Source organism: Ursus arctos, unplaced genomic scaffold (genome assembly GCF_023065955.2).
Source record: "Ursus arctos isolate Adak ecotype North America unplaced genomic scaffold, UrsArc2.0 scaffold_4, whole genome shotgun sequence".
Lineage (NCBI taxonomy): Eukaryota > Metazoa > Chordata > Mammalia > Carnivora > Ursidae > Ursus > Ursus arctos.
Window position 1 is genome coordinate 12,599,578 of NW_026623056.1, and position 21,381 is coordinate 12,620,958.

Genomic DNA, 21,381 nt, shown 5'->3' on the forward strand with positions numbered 1-21,381 from the left:
CTAAAAAATGAAATCTAAAACAAACCTTAAACCTCACTTCAATTAACAATTTGTTTTTTCTTTTTTAAATATTTTATTTGTTTAGAGAGAGAGCATGCGTGTGCATGCAAGTGGGGGGACAGGCAGGGGGAGAGAGAATCCCAAGCCATTCCTGGGTGAACAGCACTGAGCCCAGATGCGGGGCCCAATCTCACAATCCTCAGATAACCTGAGCCAAAATCGGGAGCTGGATGCTCAACCAACCGAGCCACCCAGGCAGGCGCCCCTTTTAACAATTTCAACCTACTCCTCTTCTAAACCTTTTGCCAACCTGCCAATCAACAATTAACTCTACTATTACATTATCCTTTTCATTTTCTTTGACATTCCCAAAGGAAATCAAAAAAAGAAACACTTAAATGATTTCCAAGGTGCATAAATAATCCCAAAATGATAGAGGGTTCAATAAATATTAAATATATTTAATATTGATCAACCCAACTATCTTACCAGATTTCACTTTTTCTTCCCCCCAGTTCTTTGGGTCATCAAAAAATTCTTCCAGTCCTTTCCTTGACAACGTGGTATGAAGTAATCTACACTGGTGAAAAGATGTGACATTTGGTATGTTCTTAGGCAAAAGACTAAGGGAAAACCTGCAACTGAACATATATAAACAAGAGATTAAAGTTTTACAACACTGGATTTCATCAACAATGACTGGAATCATTTCCTCATCTCCAATGTTAAAAAAATTACTCAGGGTTTCTGCACAAGAAACAAACATAAAATGCTTCAGAAATTATTTTAAATATTGCATTATAGATGTTGCTACCCTTTAATTTTAGAGGTTAATATATTCACATGATTTTGGAGGTTATATATATATATATATATATATATATATATGTATATATATATATATATATATATATATAATTTTATTTTTTAGTTTTTTAAGTAGGCTCCAACATGGGGCTTAAACTCATAACCCTGAGATCAAGAGTCCCAACCTCTAAAGACTCCCTCCCCACTGATATATTTCAAAGTAACATTTTTAGGCCTTTCATACACTGCTTGTGGTTCTAGGAGCAGATAAAAACATTCGGAAGGTTAATTTTGCAAACATGTATCATAAGCCTCCATGCTTCCCCCTTCAACCCAATAATTCCTCATCTAGAAATTTCAACTAAAAATATTATAGATGGAAATTGGTAAGTAAAAATGTCTATTAAAGCATTATATGTGATATCCAAAAGTTGATAATAATGTAAATATGCGACCAGGAAATGGTTAAAAAATTATTTGTGCATTTGGTTTTTTTTAAAGATTTATTTGAGAGAGGGAGAGAGTGTGCAAGCAAGCGTGTATGTACTCATATGCACTGGTGCAGGGGGAGGGGCAGAGGAAGAATCCAAGGTGACTCCATACTGAGTGTGGAGCCTGGGTCGGGGTGGGGGCAGCTCAATCCCACAACCCTAAAATCATGACCTGTGCAGAAATCAAGAGTTGGATACTCAACAGACTGAGCCACCTAGCCCCCCAATTACTGTGTATTGGTATAATTTATTGTGCAGTAATTTAAAAATCATGTTGTTGTTGTTGTTTAAAAGATTTATTTATTTGTCAGAGAGAGAGAGAGAGAGAGAGAGGGAGAGCACAAGCAGGGGGAATGGCAGGCTGAAGGAGAAGCTCCCGCTGAGCAAGGAGCCCAACATGGGACTTAATCCCATTGTGACCTGAGCCCCAAGGCAGACACTTAACTAACTAAGCCACCCAAGGGGTCCCTAAAAATCATGTTTTTAAAGAGTACATCACAAGTGTTGTATTTCTATCAAAAAAATTTAACCTGAATCTAACCACAAGGATGCAATCAGACAAATCCAAATGGAGGAATAATCTAAAAAGGCTCATTTTTTAAAAAAATGTTCTGGATTGTAGACAATGAAGGAGACATAACAACTAATGCAGTGAATGATCACTGACAGGACCCTTAAGAAAGAAAAAAAAAGAAATTAGCAAGATAATTGAGGACATTTGAATTTGGACTATAATGCTAGATAAAAGAACAGTAATTGTAGTATATTGATACTACATTCTCCAGCGTGATCATTGTAGTACTGTTGTTATTAAGACAGTGTTTTTGTTCTTAAGAGATATACACTGAAGTGTCACGATGTCTGAAATTCTGATATGCCTCAAACAGCTCAGAAAAAAAAAAGGAGTGGATATAAAGGGATATAGAAAACGTGACAAAATTGCTAAGGATTGCTTAATAAAGATGAAGAGTATACGGTTATTCTTTGTACTACTCTTACAACTTTTTCTGTTGGTTTGAAATTTTTAAAAATAACATGTTGGGGAAACAAGGGTAAAGCACAAAACTGCATATATGTAAATATATTCTGGCTTTATTTTAAGATTACATCTATGTGTATATATGCAAAGTTAAAAAGAATGGAAGGAGATCTTCATGTATGAGTGGCAAAAATTATAGTCTATTATTACTTTCTTCAAAACACTTTGCCTTATTTTCCCAGGTGTCTGCAAATGAACAGATATTCATTTAATAATAAAAATTTAAAATTTATTTTGAAGAAAAAAGGATGATGAGGAAGAGACAATTGATCCAAGTTTGTCACCTTTATCAAGTTACAACCTTTGAGCCTCTACAAAATGAAAAAAATATTCTTGTCTCTAAGGTAAGTGTAAGTAATAATATTGTAGCACATAATAGATGCTCAACAATTGTCTGTGCGGGATTCAAGGGTACATAGATTACTTCCTTTCAAGCCGGGCGATGGGCTCCATCGCCAGAGGAGCGTGGAGCCTACTTAAAATAAATAAATAAATAAATAAATAAATAAATAAATAAATAAAATAAAATAATAATTTTTAAAAATCCGACATACTCAACTATGTATAAAATTCAACTCTTTACACACAAAAGCCAATAAAAGTGAGGAAACCATACACCATAAACTCTAGTTGGTCTGTCCAGAACACAAACGGTCTTTCCAGAAATAATGAACACCATACGTAGGATATTCTTTTCTCACACCTGCAGGGCTACTTTCCGTTCATTTGACTACTTTCATTTATTCACTCAACATTACTAAGCAATCTCTTTGTGACAGATTCTGGACGTACAAAGGCCTCTTCGTTTTTATCCATCCAAACCTGACTCCGTTCCATAACCAAAAACTCTTTAGTGCAACTCACCCAGCCAAACAGGATGCTTCTGTACCTCTAGGTTTAATTCAACAAATGCTGGGTATCCACAGACCCCACGGACTGCCTGGTCCACAGTAGGAGAAAACAAAATGAGGAAGGAACGGAAATGTCGGAGGCGGGCGACTTTTTAAGGTCATTCCCTCCTCACTCAAGTGCGTTTGGTCTCAGCCATCCGCACGGCCTCTCAGCTGTTTTCAGCATCTCGGCAGCCAAACAAGATCTAAAGTCGAAGAGGAGAACAAACCTACTCCTCACATCACTTACCCTGTGCTAGCTAGGGCCTGAGGACTTATAAGCGACCTGGAAACCTTCAGGCCAGTTAAGGCTTTTCTGCAAAGAACGCCGAAACTGGCGGCAGCCATATTTCCACAGAAATAAGCACACCGCTTTTTTTTTTTTTTTTTCCTCCGAAGACGTTACTTCCGGTGTCTCACCGGATGGGGAAAACAGAAATAGGCTTTGCCCTCACTCAACATGGCCACTTCCGCCTTCGCCGTGGTTCGTAAATTGGCTCTTTCGGCTCCCGTGACTCTCCCCAGTGTTTCAATTGCCCGTAGTAGCCATGGCGGCCATGAGCTTATTGCAGCGGGCTTCGGTCACTGCAGTGGCAGCTCTTTCCGGCCGCCGGCTTGGTACTCGGCTTGGATTCGGGGGCTTCCTCACCCGTGGCTTTCCGAAGACTGTCGGTGGGTGCTAGCTTTGGGAGAAAGCGCGCTCAGGGGATGTGGGGTGAGAGATGGAGAACTCTTCCCAGGTGACCTTGGTGAGATCTGGGAGAAATTGCGGGCCTGGGGCTTGGGAGGAGAGACGGAGTGTCTTTGTGAGGAGACAAGGGTTTTCCTGAAGTAATCAGATCGTTTGCGTTTAAATTGTTAATTAGCATTTGTGAAACACTTTGTCTCTCAGCCATTCCAATTGGTGCTAATTTGCGGGTGAAGTTGAGGTTAAGGGGGCATAGAGCTAAGACCTATGTTTCTCAGGCACCAGATTCTTTGTACGTTCCACCCACAATAGGTAATAGTCCCATAAGATTGGAAGTCATGTTGCCCAGGAGCCCACCGGTGCTAAGTAATAGGTAGGCAGGTGGAGAGGCTCAGGACTAACTCATTAAGTAGGCACAGTGCCTACACGATACTTTTAGGGTCCATGAAAATGTTTTAATTTCTTTTAAAACCAGAAGGGAAAAAAAAACCTATGTTTTTAGGGTTAATGTTAATGATATGTGGTAATGAATCCAGCTAGGATTGTATTCGTTTTATATCAACGCAGTCATAAAATAATAATTTTTAATATCTTAGGAAGGGGCCCATGAAGGAAAGTTATGGGAGGGCTAGTTGGAGCTTCTTGGAGACTGTGTATTGACTTATAGGAGAATGAATAATCATAATAGCGGAGTCTCAGTTGCCTTGTATTCAGTCTAATTCTTTCAAAGACTGGAAAGTAAGTACAATGTTATTATCCCCATTTTACTAATGAAGGAACTGTGACTTAGTTATTACAAAAATAATGCAGTACTGCATCAAATTTAATAATAATAACAGTAGCTAACATTTATTGAACACCTGTGTGGCATGTACCATCCTAAGATTTTAAAGGTATTAATTCATTTAATGCTCTTGGTAAAAAATATGCTATAAGTTATCTGCTCTAGGCAATACAAGTAGGTAGAGAGGAAGTGATTCCAAAAGATCTGCAACCTCAAAATATCTTTTACTGTTTACCGCTTTTTTCTTCTTCCAATTTAATTTGACTTACGTCACTTCACATGATGAAGCATTCTACAGAGACTTGTTGCAAAAATGATGGAAAGAACCAGTGGTATTCAACAAATTTCCAGCAGGAATTTGAACCTGTTAAAAAACTACTGTGCAAAGATTCTTTGATACATTCTGTTGGTAAGCCATTTCTGATTACAAACATCCTCTTCAAATACTTGCTGGGGATAGTATTTAATCCTGCCTTGCTGGAGATAAATTCAGATAAAAATCTCACTCCTAGAACCTCTATACATTGTTCCGCATTCTTCGAGTTGTGGAAGGATCTACACAGATAATCTACACCCTTTCCACTGGAAGCAGGAAAGGACCTAATAGCTACACTAGAGTGACTGCGTTTCAACCTCATGCCTGCTTTCAAAGGTATTTTGCAGATGGTCTCATCTGTCACTGTGGAATGAAAGGTTTTAATCTGTTACATTATTGCTTATGTCTGCCCCTATGAGACTGTAAGATCCAGCAGTGTAGAGAACCTTGCCTTGGTTTGTTTTCTCTGGAGCTAGACTGCCTACGTTCAAATCCTGGCTCCAGAGTTTAGTAGCTGTGTGACCTTGGGTCATCATATCTTGGAAGCTAAGTGGAAGGCTATTACTTGGAACCTGTGTTTCTTCATCTTTAAAAAAAGAGGATGTTTATTACAAGTATGCTTATATTCTGTCGACAGAGAAATAAATCTAATCTCTGACAAGAATTTATAACCCTGAAATATGGGGGCGCCTGGGTGGCACAGTCGTTAAGCGTCTGCCTTTGGCTCAGGGCGTGATCCTGGCGTTCTGGGATCGAGCCCCACATCAGGCTCCTCTGCTAGGAGCCTGCTTCTTCCTCACCCACTCCCCCTGCTTGTGTTCCCTCTCTCACTGGCTGTCTCTGTCAAATAAATAAATAAAATCTTAAAAAAAAAACAACCCTGAAATATGTTTCTGCATAAGTTTTCATCTTTCTAGAATGTCATTTTGAAAGGTACTTATCTCTTACCATAAGAACTGCTTAAAAGAAAAAAGGAGGATAATTTTAACCTACCTCATAAAGGAGTTGTGAAGAGTGAGTGGGAAAATCCATGGCACCTAGATTTAGAAGCATTAGCCTTGGGGCGCCTGGGTGGCACAGCGGTTAAGCGTCTGCCTTCGGCTCAGGGCGTTATCCCGGCGTTATGGGATCGAGCCCCACATCAGGCTCCTCTGCTGCGAGCCTGCTTCTTCCTCTCCCATTCCCCCTGCTTGTGTTCCCTCTCTTGCTGGCTGTCTCTATCTCTGTCAAATAAATAAATAAAATCTTTAAAAAAAAAAAAAAAGAAGCATTAGCCTTCTACAGAGCCCTGTGGCCACCCATTTCTTAAACATCTGGTACTGTCACGTTATCTTCATTCACCGTCACTGAAAACCTTTCTCAGGAAGTAAGCAGATACAAGTATTCTGTTTAATTAAATTATTTATTGTCATATATCAAAGGATTCCAGAAATGAACTTAAGTTCTTTCCTCAGCTGCAGGAGCTTTAACTTGAAGACTGATGTGTACATATTATGGTTTAAAAAAAAACCTGAGAAGAGTATTTAAATATTATATAAACAAAGCAGTATGGAGTTAATTCAGATGTAGAAGGTGGGACATTTTAACTAAATTCTGGATAGTTTTAACAGGTGCAATTGGCAGAAAAAGAGGATGTATTTTCTGATATATCTGAATATGGGGCTTTTGGGATAGGTAGGTGTTTAGAGAAAAGGCTTAAGAAGGGGAAGCTGGGATTAAATTGGGGGAGTGGAGGCACTGAATACAAAACCAAAGTATCTTAACTCTCTTGTAGTCTGCAGAGAGTGAATGTTTTAGCAGGAGAGCAACATCAGTAGTGTTTTGGGAAGATGCTTCTGAATATTTGTTGGCTTCTAAGGGGGTGTTGATTCCTTAAGCCAGTGAGGTGAAAAGAGCATGGAAAGAAATCCAGAGTTTGAATCTTAGAATCAAGAGGCCTTGTCAACTCATGAGCAAGGGATAAGTGCAAGGAAGATAAGTGAGATTTTTATCCTGGGTAATTGAGTTGGTGGAGTCATTAACTGGGAACAGTCTGAGAATGAGAGGAAGAAAATGGCCAATTTTCGATTGTTGTCATGAAGACACAAAATCTACATTATCTTATTTGATCCTCACAAATATCACAGTTGTCAAAACCATAACTTTCCTGAAGTTATTTACATTTAAAAAAATTGGTGATTGAAACTTTAGTTTTATATGGCTAAATGAATACCTATTTGAGAATTTCCAGGCTTTAGAGAATGGTAGAAGATGCATATTTTGGTAGAAGGAGAATCTGAGTTCCGGAAATCCAGGCAGTCACCTGGTTGTAAGCAGTGTTCACCCTAATATTTTTAGATTGTAAGCAGATGGCCTTACTACATCAACAACAAATCATGAAGGTTCAGAATATTTGAAAAGAGTTTAGTGCTATGAAGTATACTTTAGAAAAGCTAATAGTAATAATAGTTATTTACCACATTTAATGACACGAATAATTGTTGTTTAACAGTAGGGTAATTATATGTAAAGAAAGCAAGCAGTTCACTTTCCTAACTGCATTAATGAAGCCAGACCAAGCATTCTTCCGTAGTTTTTTGTTTGTAACATTTTCCATACCTATTAATAGTGTTACTCATAATCAGTTGTTTCTAAAACCATGCAGTTTGATCCATCTCACTTTCTCTGTGGGGTATGTGTGTTTGTGTGTGTCTTTCTGTCTGTCTGCCTGATTGAAAGGGAAAATTGGGAGTACACTGTCTATTCTGATTTACTTTCAGAAGGCAAGGAAGGATCCTGACTAACATTTAATTTACTTAAGAAATAGAAATTCAACAATACTGTTGGGGCACCTACCATGTGGCAGACACTAAAGGGTACTGAAGGTACAGTATCGAATAATACAGTCCTTGACCTGACGGACTTTAACAAAATAATCGGGCTTAAAAAAAATCAGGCTTGGTGTGTGTTAGTCTAAAGGAACTAACCAAATGATATTAAGGAGGATAAGTGGAAGGCCAGCTTTCTATAGGGTACCCAAAGAAGGCCTCTTCGAGGAGGTTACATTTGATCTCGGCCCTGCAGGATGAGGTGTGGAGGTAACTATTCAAAGAGCCTGGGGAAAAGCTTTTGGGCAAAGAGGAAAGTAAGTGCAAAAACATGAAGACTGGAAAAAGTTCTTGGAATTGGAAGGGAATCATTGAGACTGATAAAGTCCAATGGTATGCCCTTTTGTTCTAAGACAGGCCATATATTCAGATTCTTTGAGGAAAAGGACCTTAGAAGTCCTCCAGGCCAACCCCCAGAGTATCCTTGTTACATCCATTGTTGATACTTGAATAACTCCATAAAGGGGAACTGGAGATGCAGTCCAATTTTATTTTGAACCAGTAAAATTGTTAGAAACTTCTTCCTTGTATTAAGCTGAAAATTACTCTTTCACACATTGATCCTTTTAGGTCAACACAGAGTAATACAAGCCCTTTGTCCTGGGATAGCCCTTCAGCTATTTAAAGACACTTATCTGGTTTCTACCCAGTCTTCTTTTTTTGTAGGCCCATCAGTTTCCATTCTTTAAGCTTCACTGTGTCAGTTTCCAGGTTGTTTGCTCTCCTGGTTGCTTAAATTGGGTGTGCTCCAGATTGTTCCAATAACAAAACAGTGTACTCTGGCATGGACACACTTCTGCAGGTGTGGTTAGGAGACGGGGGTGGGTCTTCTGTTTTGACTCTATGCTTCTAGTACATAAGATTAGGGTTGAATTGTCTTCGGCCTTCTTGGTAACATCACATCAATGACTCTTAAACCTGTGAGCAACTTTTGGGGGATGCGGTCAGGACTTTCCACCTACTATAGTCCTTTTAGAATCAGTCTTTTGGGGGTGCCTGGGTGGCTCAGCTGTTAAGCATCTGCCTTCGGCTCAGATCATGATCCCGGGGTCCTGGGATTGAGCCCCGCATTGGGCTCCCTGCTCAGCGGGAAGTCTACTTCTCCCCCTCCCACTCCCCTTGCTTGTGTTCCCTCTCTCGCTGTCTCTCTCTGTCAAATAGGTAAGTAAAATCTTTAAAAAAAAAAAAAAAAAAAAAAAGAATCAGCGTTTTGTGAATGCGTATGAAGACTTTTGGGATCCCACTTCATCATCAATGTAGTAGCCACTCTTGTAGTAGTAGATTTGTGTCATCAGGAATGCCATTTTTACTTCATCCAGGCCATGTGTAGAAATCTTGACCTCTCAGGGCTATGGAGAGAGCCTTTTGGCAGGTTATTGAGTTAAGTAACCAGCACCTTTTGGGTGTAATCAATCCATCACCCGTTACAAATTCATCTAACTTGCTACCTCTCTCAGCTTATAATGCATCTTCCTCATACTCCCCCACCATCCCGTGTAAATAGGAACTTCGGGCCTGTTTTTTTCTGACGTTGCATCCTGCTTCTTCTCTTTGTTGTCCTTACAGATGGCTAATTATGTGTATTTGTTTCTCCCAGTGGGATCTATATCCCTTTTAGACTCTAGGCCTAGCATAGGACCTGCACATAGTAGGCACTTAGATATTTATTGAATTAATGAGTGGTTTATGCTGTTATCCAGCCCTTTTTTCCCCACGTAGTCCACAAAGAATTCTATTATATCTTTCCAATTATTTTCTGAAATACATAATTACTTTGTCACATTCTCTTGTTATTTTAGAAACCTTAATAGTATGAATTGTACTCAGTGAATTCATGCCAGCTTCTAATTCTCTTATGAATTAACGTCCTAAATTCATTGCAAGCTGCTGTAGGTGATGCCAAAATTAAAAATTCAGTTACTGCCTTCAAGACATTTATATTTCAGTGGGAGCAGTGAAAGCAAGTATGAATATCACTAGAATATACAGCAGTTCAAAGGTAGGAGAGATCTGATAGGCTTGGGAAGAGGGTTGGTTTCTTGGAGGATAAAATGTCATCTGAGCCTAAAGAATAGATTTCAGGAGAGGGGAGGGCATTCCAGACATTTAAGCTTGAACAAAGGATACAAATCTTTAAGACCTCTACCATGACTGAAATTCCTTTAATGGGAATTAGTTTTTTATCCCACAGTGACTCTCATGTGAAATTTCCGTGAATACAGTTACACACAGCAGAAACAGTAAGTTCAGTTTCCCAGTAACAGTGAGATCCTTTCCTGCTTCTAGCAGAAAGGGCTTATAGTGTTTGCAGTGGTCCTTCCAGATGTCCAAGAAAGGGAAATCGTGTAGAAATAAGATTAGGAGTGAAATTTTGCCTCAGTTTATCTCCAGTGAGAGTTGATTATATACCATCAGAGGGAGAATTTGAAGAGGACAATATTCACAATCAGAAATGGCTTACAGAGTGATTTTATTGATACGTGTTACAGTGTTTACTTTTGAACAAGTTCAAATTCCTGCCAGAGATATGTTGAATAGATGTCTTTCCATCTATTTTGCTGCAAGTCCCTAATGTATATTGCCTCATCATATGAAATGACAGAATTTTTTTTTAAATGACACAGTCTAAATTAAGTTTATTTATTTAATAGCTTTAGCAAATATTTATTATAGCGGTAAACAAAGATAAGTAGCCCACCAAGAGTATTTGACCTACCTGTCTGCTATGGAAACAAATTCAAACGATTATTTAGATATTTTTGTAACGTTGAATAAAAATGGAGAGAACTATAGTTTACAACAGTACATCAGTCTCTTTAAAGATACCTGTCTGCTCTGCCTTCAGTACTCAAAATATGTATTTTTTATCTTAATTCATATTAAACATTTATGCATGTACATTTTCTTAAAACCTGGTTTGATCTTAGAATGTAACAGTATACCTTGAGCCTTACATATAACAGGATAATTTAATATTTCTAGCTCCTGTGCGACACAGTGGAGACCATGGGAAAAGACTGTTTATCATCAAACCATCTGGATTCTATGACAGGCGGTTTTTGAGTTTAATGGTACGTTAAAAATCTTGCTGAACTAAACTCTTTATATACAAATAGGAATGTGTGTTTTTTTGTCTATTTAGAGAACATCTTTCATTTTATAAAAGACATTATTTTGTAAATTCATATTTCTTTTTTCAATAAATATTGAGATTTTGTAGTAATGTCTGATTTGTTTTTGAATTTCATTTTAAATTAGTGAACCTTTCCTTCTTCATAAAAAAGGATTCATGTGTATTGGAGGTAAAATTTGAGCCATTCCCTTCTTCTTTTTTTTTTTTTTTTTAAGATTTTATTTATTTATTTGACAGAGAGACAGCCAGCAAGAGAGGCAACACAAGCAGGGGGAGTGGGAGAGGAAGAAGCAGGCTGATAGTGGAGAAGCCTGATGTGGGGCTCGATCCCATAACGCCAGGATCACGCCCTGAGCCGAAGGCAGACGCTTAACCGCTGTGCCACCCAGGCGCCCCCCATTCCCTTATTCTTAAGATTGTGGGGTTTTGAAATATAATCTTTGTTCCCTGTGCGTGCACGTGCGCATGCACACACCAAAATCTATAAATTACAGAACTTTGAAAATGGATTTGTTTGGGGATAATTATCTGTATTACTAAAATATTCTTTAAATTACCAAGGAACTCACTGAAAGACTTCTTTAAGTAACTCCATTATTTTGGGTTATGGTTTTTTATATCTGTATTGTTCAGGAACATTGATTTCAGAGGATCAAGTGGGCTACTGGCTGTATATTTGTATCTCAAGGCTTTATAAGGAAAAGTAGAGGCTTGGAAGATGGAAGATTGTCTGGACTCTCTGCCACTGTTCCTATAGTTGTGACCATTTGAGCAATGGCTGCCCTCTAGACCTCTTGCTTGCCCTTTGTGCTTAATGTCCCTCTTCATCCTTTTGGTTGAGCTCCCACTTTTCTTGTCATGACCAACTCAAACTCTACAGTGGTTGAAATCACTCAAATGTTTTTGCCGTTTTCATCTTAATACGAAAACTTCTCAACTTTTATTACATTGTGTTAACCAAAAAATGAAAAATCACTTACATAGATATTGTATTATACTTGTACAATTAATCCTTACTTTTTTCTTTCATTTTTGGTGCCAAATATAGACATCTAAATGTTAGAGTAAAAGAAAATCTCAGAAATAATTTGGTATCACATCTCCAATTTGGCAAGTTTATTTTACAGGCAATGTAAGGAAATAAAAAATTGTAGACAATTTGAGAATGGGGAAATAGAGTTAGGAAATGGTTATATGAAAACTATTTTTTAATCTCAACAGAAATTCTACATTTTGTTGACTGGGATTCCAGTAGCAATTGGCATAACTCTGGTGAACATATTCATTGGTAAGTTCCTCTCCAACTAAATTGGTAAAATTTTAAAATCTATGTATATCAATAACAAAGAAATTATGGATGTTATAAAGTAAAATTATTTATTTACTTATTTTTAATCTTTTTTTTTTAAGATTTTATTTTTTATTTGGTAGAGAGATCACAAGCAGGGGGAGCGGGAGGCACAGGGAAAGGGAGAAGCAGGCTCCCTGCTGAGCAGAGAGCCCAGTGTGGGGCTTGATCCCAGGATCCTGGGATCATGACCTGAGCCACCCAGGCGCCCCAAGAAAAGTTATTTAAATAATGAACATAGGCATGGTATTTTATTTTACAGTAACCAAATCTCAATCTGCAATAATATACGATTTTTTTAAACATTTTTTTTTCCTCCAAAAACCTTTAAGGTCATCAACTCTGTGGAGGCCACAAAAGGCTTCAGAAAGCCTTGTTTTCCTCCTCCTCGTTATTTCTCCAAACCAGCTTTGACAAATCTGAATAAGGAAAATAGAAAGAGATAGAGGTGAAAGAGAGGCTGAGGGATGGAAGAATTTTTTTTATCCATCTTGGAACACATAAAATTATAATCTAAAAAAGAATGAAACTGTGAAAGACAGCTAACATTAGATTTTCATGGGAAATTCTGCCCAAAGTACTTCTAACATCTTGAATCCTAAAATGTTTTGTCTAGTAGTGATAGGGAAAGCCAGAAGGAATAATGTATCTTTTATTATATTTTGTTATACTATATAAAAACAAAGTTTGAAACTCTTATATAATGACTATAGGCAATGCCTTACACATAGAAGACATCTAAAAAATATCTAATGAATGAAATGATTTTCAACCACATTAAAGTAATTAAAATATAGTCATCCTTGAACAATGTTGGGGTGTCAACCCCCTGCTCAGTCAAAAATCACATATAATTTTTGACTCCCTCCCAAAACTTTACTAATAGCCTATTGTGACCAGAAACCTGTCAATAACATAAAGAGTTGATTAACACATACTTTGAATGTTTTTTGTATTATATACTGTATTCTTCTAATAAAGTAAGCTAAAGAGGGGCGCCTGGGTGGCTCAGTCGGTTAAGTGTCCGACTCTTGGTTTCGGCTCAGGTCATGATCTCATGGTTGTAGATCCAGCCCCGCATCAGGCTCGGCATCAGGCTCGGCCATTCCCCAGCGGGGAGTCCACTTCTCTCCTTCTCCATCTTCCTCTGCCCCTCCCCACCTGCGCACATGCTCTCTTTCTCAAATAAGTGAAATTAAATGAAAAAAGTAAGCTAGAGAAAAAATGTTATTAAAATCTTAAGGAAGAGAAAATATATTTACAGTACTGTACTATAAAAAATCCACATGTAAGTAGACCCATGCCATTCAAACCCATATTGTTCAAACTGTGTTTGAATCTTCATTGGTACAAACAAAAGTTCCTTTAAAACCACAAGAAGTTGGTTTCTTATTTAAATGGGGAAGAATTAATATTATAAACTCCTGATGCTAAACTTGGATACACTATTTTCTCTTACTAGGTGAAGCTGAGTTAGCAGAGATTCCAGAAGGCTACATCCCAGAACACTGGGAATATTTCAAGGTTGGTATAGGTCGTTGAAAGTTACTTTCTGTTAGGTGTCTTGTCAGTGCACTGATTAATGTCTTAATTTAGCAATTATGATACTGTTTTATATTCAGTTTTTGATGTCAAGTAGATGATACATTTTGTGCTCACTTTTTACAAGCAACTTCTTTTGATAATTTTCTGCGTTTTATTACTTTAATCATCACGGTGTTTTAAAGAATGACTCTGTAGTGTGTTCTTACTCTAGCAGAGTAACAGAATTTATCCCAAGTTCAATGCTAGAGAAAAGATTTTACCCATGCTAATGCTAGCTGTCTTTTATTGAGCACCTACTATGTCACAGGCACTATGGTAGTATTTTGCAAACATTCTCTTATTCCATGTGAAATGTGCTAATATAATTCCCAAGTCAGAGATGAAGAGACTGAGACTTTAAAGAGGATAAGTGACGTGTCCAACAAGTAGGGCCAATATTGGAACCTAGGTAGGCTTGGCCTGACAGCCCATACTGTTGGTCATTTTACTACACTGTCACTGCTACTAAAACTGAAAGTTAATCTGGTTACTTGTCTTTACAAGTGTTGTAGTGAGATGGCCTTGATTAGAGTAAATACTATCATGTTTTATTATCTGAATGAACTGTATTTCAGGAAAGAAATGTATCATTATTGTACCTTAAGGCAGGCCATACAGGTAGTTTATCTGTGCTCAGAGAAGGAGCTTCAGTTTTTGATCACCAAACTCTGGGTTGGGCTCCTAAATCTGCCACTTAAGGTGTACTCAGTGTAGTGTAATGGCAAAGAGCACAGTTTTGGCGTCAGACCTGGTTCGAGTCCAGATGCTGGCACTTAGTAACTGTGTAACTCTATGCAATTTGCTCATCTATAACATGGGGACAAAAATAGTATCCATCTAATGGATTAAAATTATTTAAAATACATATAAAGTAGTTGGCACTTAGTATTACTGGTTTATCTGACACGGCCATTTTAAAGAGTAGTAAACTGGAAGAGCAAAGTACTGTTCAGAAAATAAACAAATTTTCTCTTGCAGCATCCTATATCAAGATGGATTGCCCGAACTTTTTTTGATGGCCCTGAAAAGAATTATGAAAAAACAATGGCTATCCTTCAGATTGAAGCTGAAAAGGCTGATTTACGGTAAAAAAAAAAATAATAATAAAAAAAAAGGTGGGAAGTGGGGCAAGGAAGAAAATCCTTTCTTACTATTGCAATCCAAGAGAAAAAATTTAATAAACTATATCAGCACTGTAGGATGCTCCATGTAAAAGGATAAAGATAGGGAGGGAATACCTCATTCAGAGTGGAGTGTACACGTTGGAAACTGAGAGACTGTTAGTTGATAATATCTGTTAGAGTAAAAGGAATTCTTTTTAAAATATCCCACTCTTAAGTGCAAGGCAGCCCTCCCCTCCTTTTGCCCCTATCCCCCAATTTCCTTTCCTCTTCTACCTAGTCTCATCCTTAAAGGCGACTACTATTTAGTTATTTCTTGTATCTGTTCCTAAAAAAAATTATGCATTAAAAATATATTAACACTAATACTTACCGTTTACATCGATGTGGATGGAACTGTAGGGTATTATGCCGAGCGAAATAAGTCAATCAGAGAAAGACAGTTATCACATGGTTTCACTCATGTGGAATATAAGAAACAGTGCAGAGGACCATAAAACTGAATGGGAAGTCATCAGAGAGGGAGAAAAACCATAAGAGACACTTAATTATAGGAAACAAACTGGGGGTTGCTGGAGGGGAGGTGGGTGGGAGAATGGGGTAATTGGGTGATGAGCATTAAGGAGAGCATGTGATGCAATGAGCACTGGGTATGCAACCGATGAATCATTGAACACTACATCTGAAAGTAATGATGTACTTACTATATGTTGGCTAATTGAATTTTAAAAATACATGTTTTAACACAAATAGAATCCTCTTATAAACACTGTTCTGCACCTTGTCTTCATTTCACTTAAATATATCTTGGTGATCTTTCTATAATAGTATATGCCCCATTCATTTTAATGGCTGCGTCGTATGTTTCACTGGGTGGATGTGCCTTAATTTTTTAACCAGTCCCGTGTTGTTGGTACTTAGGTTCTTTCCAAGTTTTTTAATAATATACATAGTGCTATGGTGAATATCCTCATACATAGATTTCTGCATATTTATTTGGTGGGTCTGAAATATAAATTCCTAGCAGTGGCACTGATAAACCAAATGTTGTAGTTTTAAATTTTAGATAGTTGTTGCCAAACTCTTTTCCAAAAAGTTGTACCAGTTGTTTTTTTCTGCCACCAATACATTTCTGTTTTCCATAACTATCCTTGTAAATGGAATTTATCAAACCTAAGCATTTTGCTGTTAAGATAGTTGAAAAAATGTTATCTCATTATTTCAATTTTGTATTTTTTTGGTAAGATTATTTTTTCATATATCTATTGGTTGTTTGTGTTTGTTTCGTGTAAATTGCCCATTTTTCTACTAATTTATACATTTAAAATATCTCTTTTGGGTTTTGTTACAGTTGTTTTCCCAACTTGTCATTTGTCTTTTGATAGTGTAGAATTTTTTTGCAACCGAAGTGTTTTTATGTTTCGGATGACAAAAGTATAGTAGAAGCTAATATGTTTCTGAACACGTACTATGTATTAGTGTTTTAATTACTTTATATATATTTACTCATTTCATTATTGTCAGGTTTGTCAGTCTTTTTCTTTAGCTTTTGGGATTTTGCATACATAGGTCGCTGATAGTGGTTAAATTAGCAAGTATGTAAGTCCAAATTATTTTTTTAAATGTTCACTCGTGTTTCCTTTTGCTACTTTTAAACTGTGTTTGTTGAGATTTATCTTAGTGTTTGTTGTGAGGTTTACATACAGTCACATGTGCCCATTAAGTTTGGTGAGTTTTTGACAAAGATAAACAGCTGTGTAACCACCACAGTCAAGGTCATTTCAGTCACCAGCTGAGCCTATTTGCTGTCCTTTCCAGTCATTCCCCATCCACTACTCCTGGCCCCAGGCCCCCATTGATCTGCTTTCTGTTTATTCTCTTTTAAACTTTGTAGTTTATAAAAATTGTTATTATAGTAAAAAAATATTTAAATGATTAAACGAACATATGATTGGCCTGTTTTCTAGATTTCTTTTTTTTTTTTTTTTAAAGATTTTATTTATTTATGTGACAGAGAGCCAGCCAGCGAGAGAGGGAACACAAGCAGGGGGAGTGGGAGAGGAAGAAGCAGGCTCATAGCAGAGGAGCCCGATGAGGGACTCGATCCCATAACGCTGGGATCACGCCCTGAGCCGAAGGCAGACGCCCAACTGCTGTGCCACCCAGGCGCCCCATAGATTTCTAATTATATATGTATATAGTTACCATATGGAATTGTTAAGTATTTAAGAGCGTGAAACAGCAATATGGCTCATACTTAGTACGTTGGACTCTTTTGAACTTCAGACATATACCTTTGAGTTCCAATTAAAAGACAGATCCCAGAATTCCTTAGACATAGAGATTTTAAACAACTTCCCAAACAAAAGAAAGTAAAAATAAAAATAAAACCTTGACTTCTACCCCCAAAGAAAAGATGCCATTGTGAGGATGGAATGAGAATACCTGCATTTTTTAAAAAGTATATTTAGGTATTTGGAAAACCAAAGCATAAAAGAAAGATACAAAATAGAAAGGGACTACCTCCCATAATGGTCTCTCCCTAGAGATAACTATTAATTATGGCCCTCCATATTTTTTAATACTCTCTGCGTATGTTCACATACATAGTCACAGATTATTAGTTTCTATTTTTTAACGAAATGGGAAGATGCTATACATATTCATTTTAGGCCTTGCATTTTTAATTTAACCATATATGTATCATCTGTATTTACTATATACAGATTTTCCTCATTCTTTTTAACAGATGACTAGTAGTCTCTTACAAGGGTGAAGCATAATTTATTTAACCAGTCCTTTTGATGAATATTTTAATATTTGCATTTTGGATAATTACATTCTAAAGAGTAGAAAAGAAGAAGGATAATACGAAGATAGATAATCCTAAAAAAAGGGAAAGAAATATACTCTCTTAGATACACAATCACAAAGGTTTCTAATTTCTCATAGATAGGGGATAGGGTCAATGAGCTGGTTAAGGTTAATAAAGTGATTTATTTAACTGTGATAAATTTCCAGTCATATGACAATTTTAATATGTAGTCTATAAAAATGGAAAGAGAAAGGTTTGATGGAGAAAAGACCCTTTCATTTTTTAGTTTATTTTTCAAGTTTTTATTTAAATTCTGGTTAGTTAACATATAGTGTAATATTGGTTTCAGGAGTAGAATTTAGTGATTCATCACTTACATAGAACACCTCCTAGTGCTCAACACAAGTGCCGTCCTTAATACCCATCACCCATTTAGCCTATCCCCCGCCCACCTCCCCTCCTGCAACCCTCAGTTTGTTCTCTATAGTTAAGAGTCTCTTATGGTTTGCTTTGGAGAGGAGCTATTTCAGGAATATGTGGTCTCAAGAGGTTTTCTAAAAGGCAAGAAGACAGGAAATGCATTACCATTATTGATGTGAAAGTCATCTGTCCAAATAAAAAGCCAGGGACAAGAGGAGAGAATAGATCATCAATTCAAGTGGTTTTGGTGATTAAAAACAGTATTTGTTGGCTAACTACCTAAGCAAGATAATGAAAGTCAGAGATAAGTTCCAGATTTTGCTTATAGGTGCATATCAGATATATGCATACCCATGGATCTATGGAGGTACATTAATACTTTACATAATACTTTACACAAAAGCAAAAGACTCTCTAGTGGTTATTCTTTATGGAAATAATTCATTAATTTTGCAATTGGAAATGCTGGACCCACAATATTGCTATCCTGTTTGTTATAGGTTAAAGGAGCTGGAAGTGCGAAGGTTAATGCGAGCGAGAGGTGATGGTCCCTGGTATCAGTATTCAACTATTGATAAGGCGCTGATTGATTATTCTCCAAAAGCAACTCCCGACAATTAATCTTTTATTTCTCTAAATACGAAGTATATTCTCTTTAAGGGGAAAATTAATCAGTAAATATATTCTGTATTTTTGCTCACATGATGAATAAAAGATCTTCCATTGCACTCTTTCTCAACATTGTTTCAGGTTAAGACTTTCATATGGCATTTCAGTTTTTTTTCAGCTTTATTGAGGCATAATTGACAAATTGTAAGGTGTTTAAAGTGTACATTGTGATGATTTGATTTGCATTGTGAAAGGCAGAATAAGACTTTTGATTTGTGTGTTTTGGCTTCCTCCTTTATGAGGGTTTACCATATATTAAAAAAAACTTGGGCAAGTAGGAATTTATGAACTCCTAGGGGTGTGACTTTGAAAGATCAAAGTTTTATTTGTCTGGTAATTGGAAGTTAGAAAAGTCTAATTATGTTAAATATGAGGAAACGTAGTAGTTTATATACATATCTAGATTATTCAGTGGTGATTCAGAATTTTAAATTACACAATTACTGAACTATATAAAACATTAACATCTTAATAAACAATTTTTCAGTGAACAAATCTCAGTTGAATATTTTCATGTTTTCTGCCTTTAACTTTTGTCACTAAAGTGATTTTTATTGAAGTAGAGTAGACACACAATGTTACATTAGTTTCAGATGTAGTGTAATATATTATGCTTTTTAAATGCATGCACACTTGCACCCTTTTTCTTAGATGCAATCTCTTAAGATTCCTAGAGCCCTTTTTTTTGTAAACACTGGAAAAGTTACACAAGGTAAAATGATTACTGCAAAGATTATAAAACGTGAGTAACAGCTAAAATAATGGCTACCACTTATTAAACATTTTACTGTGTGCTGAGCACTGTGCTAAATGATTGTATTTTTTACATTAGTTTCAAAATCAACTTACGAAGTACTATCACTTTATGTTTTACAGATAAGAAATTGAGGCTCAGAGATTTTAAACACATACTCAGTATTTACAAAAATAAATATTAACACTTCAACTTCCAGAATGACTTTAGCTAAAAAATCCATTGTTTTCAAGAAATACCTTTCAGTACCCTTGTACGCTGGAGGCACTCAGTGCCCTGTACAATTCAGCCGGGATCCTTAGTAGTTGCATTTTCTTATTTCCCCAGAAGAGGGCTGCCTCACCCAACTACTTCTAGATTTCATTGGGAAGATTCCCTATGCAGTCTAATGACCACCTCATAATTCTAACAAAAGATTTGAGGGAAGGGCATGCTGTCCCTAAGCCTCTGTTTACATGCATAATTCAATTTTGTAGGAAAGGGGTAAGGAGAATGGATACAGATAGGTCTTGAGAATGGTAACTGTGAATGATGCTTCATCTGTATACATTTATGTTCATATGTTTTGGAGTTTACAGGTTATTTTCTGGCATTATTAGGTTTTACTTTATTTTCTCCTTTCTACTAATACAGATGTAAGAAAACACAACATAAAAATATGGAAAGCATAAGAAATACTACTAATGCCACCATCCATAAAGAAATTTGAGAAATTTCCTTCAGTCTTCCTTTTTTTAACATAGCTGGGATCATATGAATTTTTTTTTTAAGGTTTTGAAAGTGTTTCTTGAAGGGAAATTTTAATAAGGCTAGTATGTATGTGTTTATATTGATTTTTATGTAATTTTTTTCGAATTCAGATATTTAAGCTTACTCTATATTAGTCACTATGATACAGGCAAAGAATGAAGTGGTCATCACAGTAGACATATTTCCTCCCAAGAGTTTACTCTTTAGTATAAATGGTAGATGCTAAAGCAGAAATTATATGCATTGGGTTTGACAGGAAGAATGGCACTGTAGCAACCTGTGGGATCCCAAGCTAGCCGAAGGCAACACGGAATGATTATAAGCTCATTTCATAGCATCGGGAACACAGGAGACACTGAGTAAAGGTCTGTTGAGTAGATGATACATGCATTTAACATTGTTTTGGGTTATCTTTATTTTTTTTCTTCTGCAATTCTACAGAGCCCAGCACGGTGTTAAAAAAACATGGGCTTGCTTGAATTGAGCAGACCTCAGACTAAATCCTGAGCTTGCTGATTACTAGGACAGTATTGATGACTACCATCTACTTGGTATCCACTACATGTGCCAGACACTACACCAGGAACTTTATATTGAATCTCCTCTTCTATCTTATATTGGGAAATTTCCGTCACTGCTTTGAGCCCTATATAAAAGAGATTATGATCTTCATCCCCCAGTGGTGTTGTAAAGATTACTGGGACAATGTGTGTAAAGTGCCTACTACACTAGTAAATAATAGGTGATGAAGACTTCTCTTGGCCAACTAAAGATTGACTACTCCTTTTTCAAGAAAATTACTAAATATCCCATACTATGTCTGCTTCAAGCCTATTGACTTCAAGGAGTAATGGAGTTACAGGTAGACAAGAGCCAATGAGCAATGTTTTTGACACTACTTCCAA

The 21,381-nt window shown here is 36.7% G+C and overlaps 2 protein-coding genes across 5 annotated transcripts in view; one reads left to right on the forward strand and one right to left on the reverse strand.

The window, feature by feature from the left end:
* The window catches only part of MRPL47 (mitochondrial ribosomal protein L47), a 29,025-nt gene extending 25,420 nt beyond the window's left edge, over nt 1–3,605 (reverse strand). Inside the window, exons 1-2 of one of the 3 annotated variants that reach the window (XM_026498216.4) lie at nt 3,478–3,605; nt 490–575 (exon numbers count right to left, since the gene is read on the reverse strand). In XM_026498216.4, coding sequence (XP_026354001.1) covers nt 490–575; nt 3,478–3,575 — 184 coding nt within the window. In that variant the 5' untranslated portion in view covers nt 3,576–3,605. Of the gene's footprint in view, nt 1–489; nt 642–3,477 lie in introns of all 3 variants that reach the window. The other 2 variants (XM_026498209.4, XM_044383946.3) reach the window with 2 other exon arrangements.
* Nucleotides 3,606–3,685: 80 nt separating this feature from the next.
* Nucleotides 3,686–19,467, forward strand: NDUFB5 (NADH:ubiquinone oxidoreductase subunit B5). 2 transcript variants are annotated; one of them, XM_026498236.4, is made up of 7 exons: nt 3,772–3,976; nt 4,988–5,108; nt 10,865–10,953; nt 12,237–12,303; nt 13,826–13,887; nt 14,926–15,032; nt 18,804–19,467. In XM_026498236.4, exons 1-7 carry the CDS (start codon nt 3,950–3,952, stop codon nt 18,922–18,924), a joined length of 594 nt encoding a protein of 197 aa, XP_026354021.1. In that variant the 5' UTR covers nt 3,772–3,949; the 3' UTR covers nt 18,925–19,467. The 2 variants fall into 2 exon arrangements, with proteins under 2 accessions (XP_026354030.1, XP_026354021.1); XM_026498245.4 differs by lacking the exon at nt 4,988–5,108 and having other exon boundaries at nt 3,686–3,899.
* Nucleotides 19,468–21,381: the final 1,914 nt, after the last annotated feature.

What these genes read in the sequence shown, in the direction of transcription:
- NDUFB5 (XM_026498236.4), top strand. Translation starts at nt 3,950, where the DNA reads ATGGAGAACTCTTCCCAGGTGACCTTG. An exon ending in GGCGGTTTTTGAGTTTAATG is followed by an intron (nt 10,954 to 12,236) that starts GTACGTTAAAAA and finishes TAATCTCAACAG; the next exon opens with AAATTCTACATTTTGTTGAC. An exon ending in GCTGAAAAGGCTGATTTACG is followed by an intron (nt 15,033 to 18,803) that starts GTAAAAAAAAAA and finishes TGTTTGTTATAG; the next exon opens with GTTAAAGGAGCTGGAAGTGC.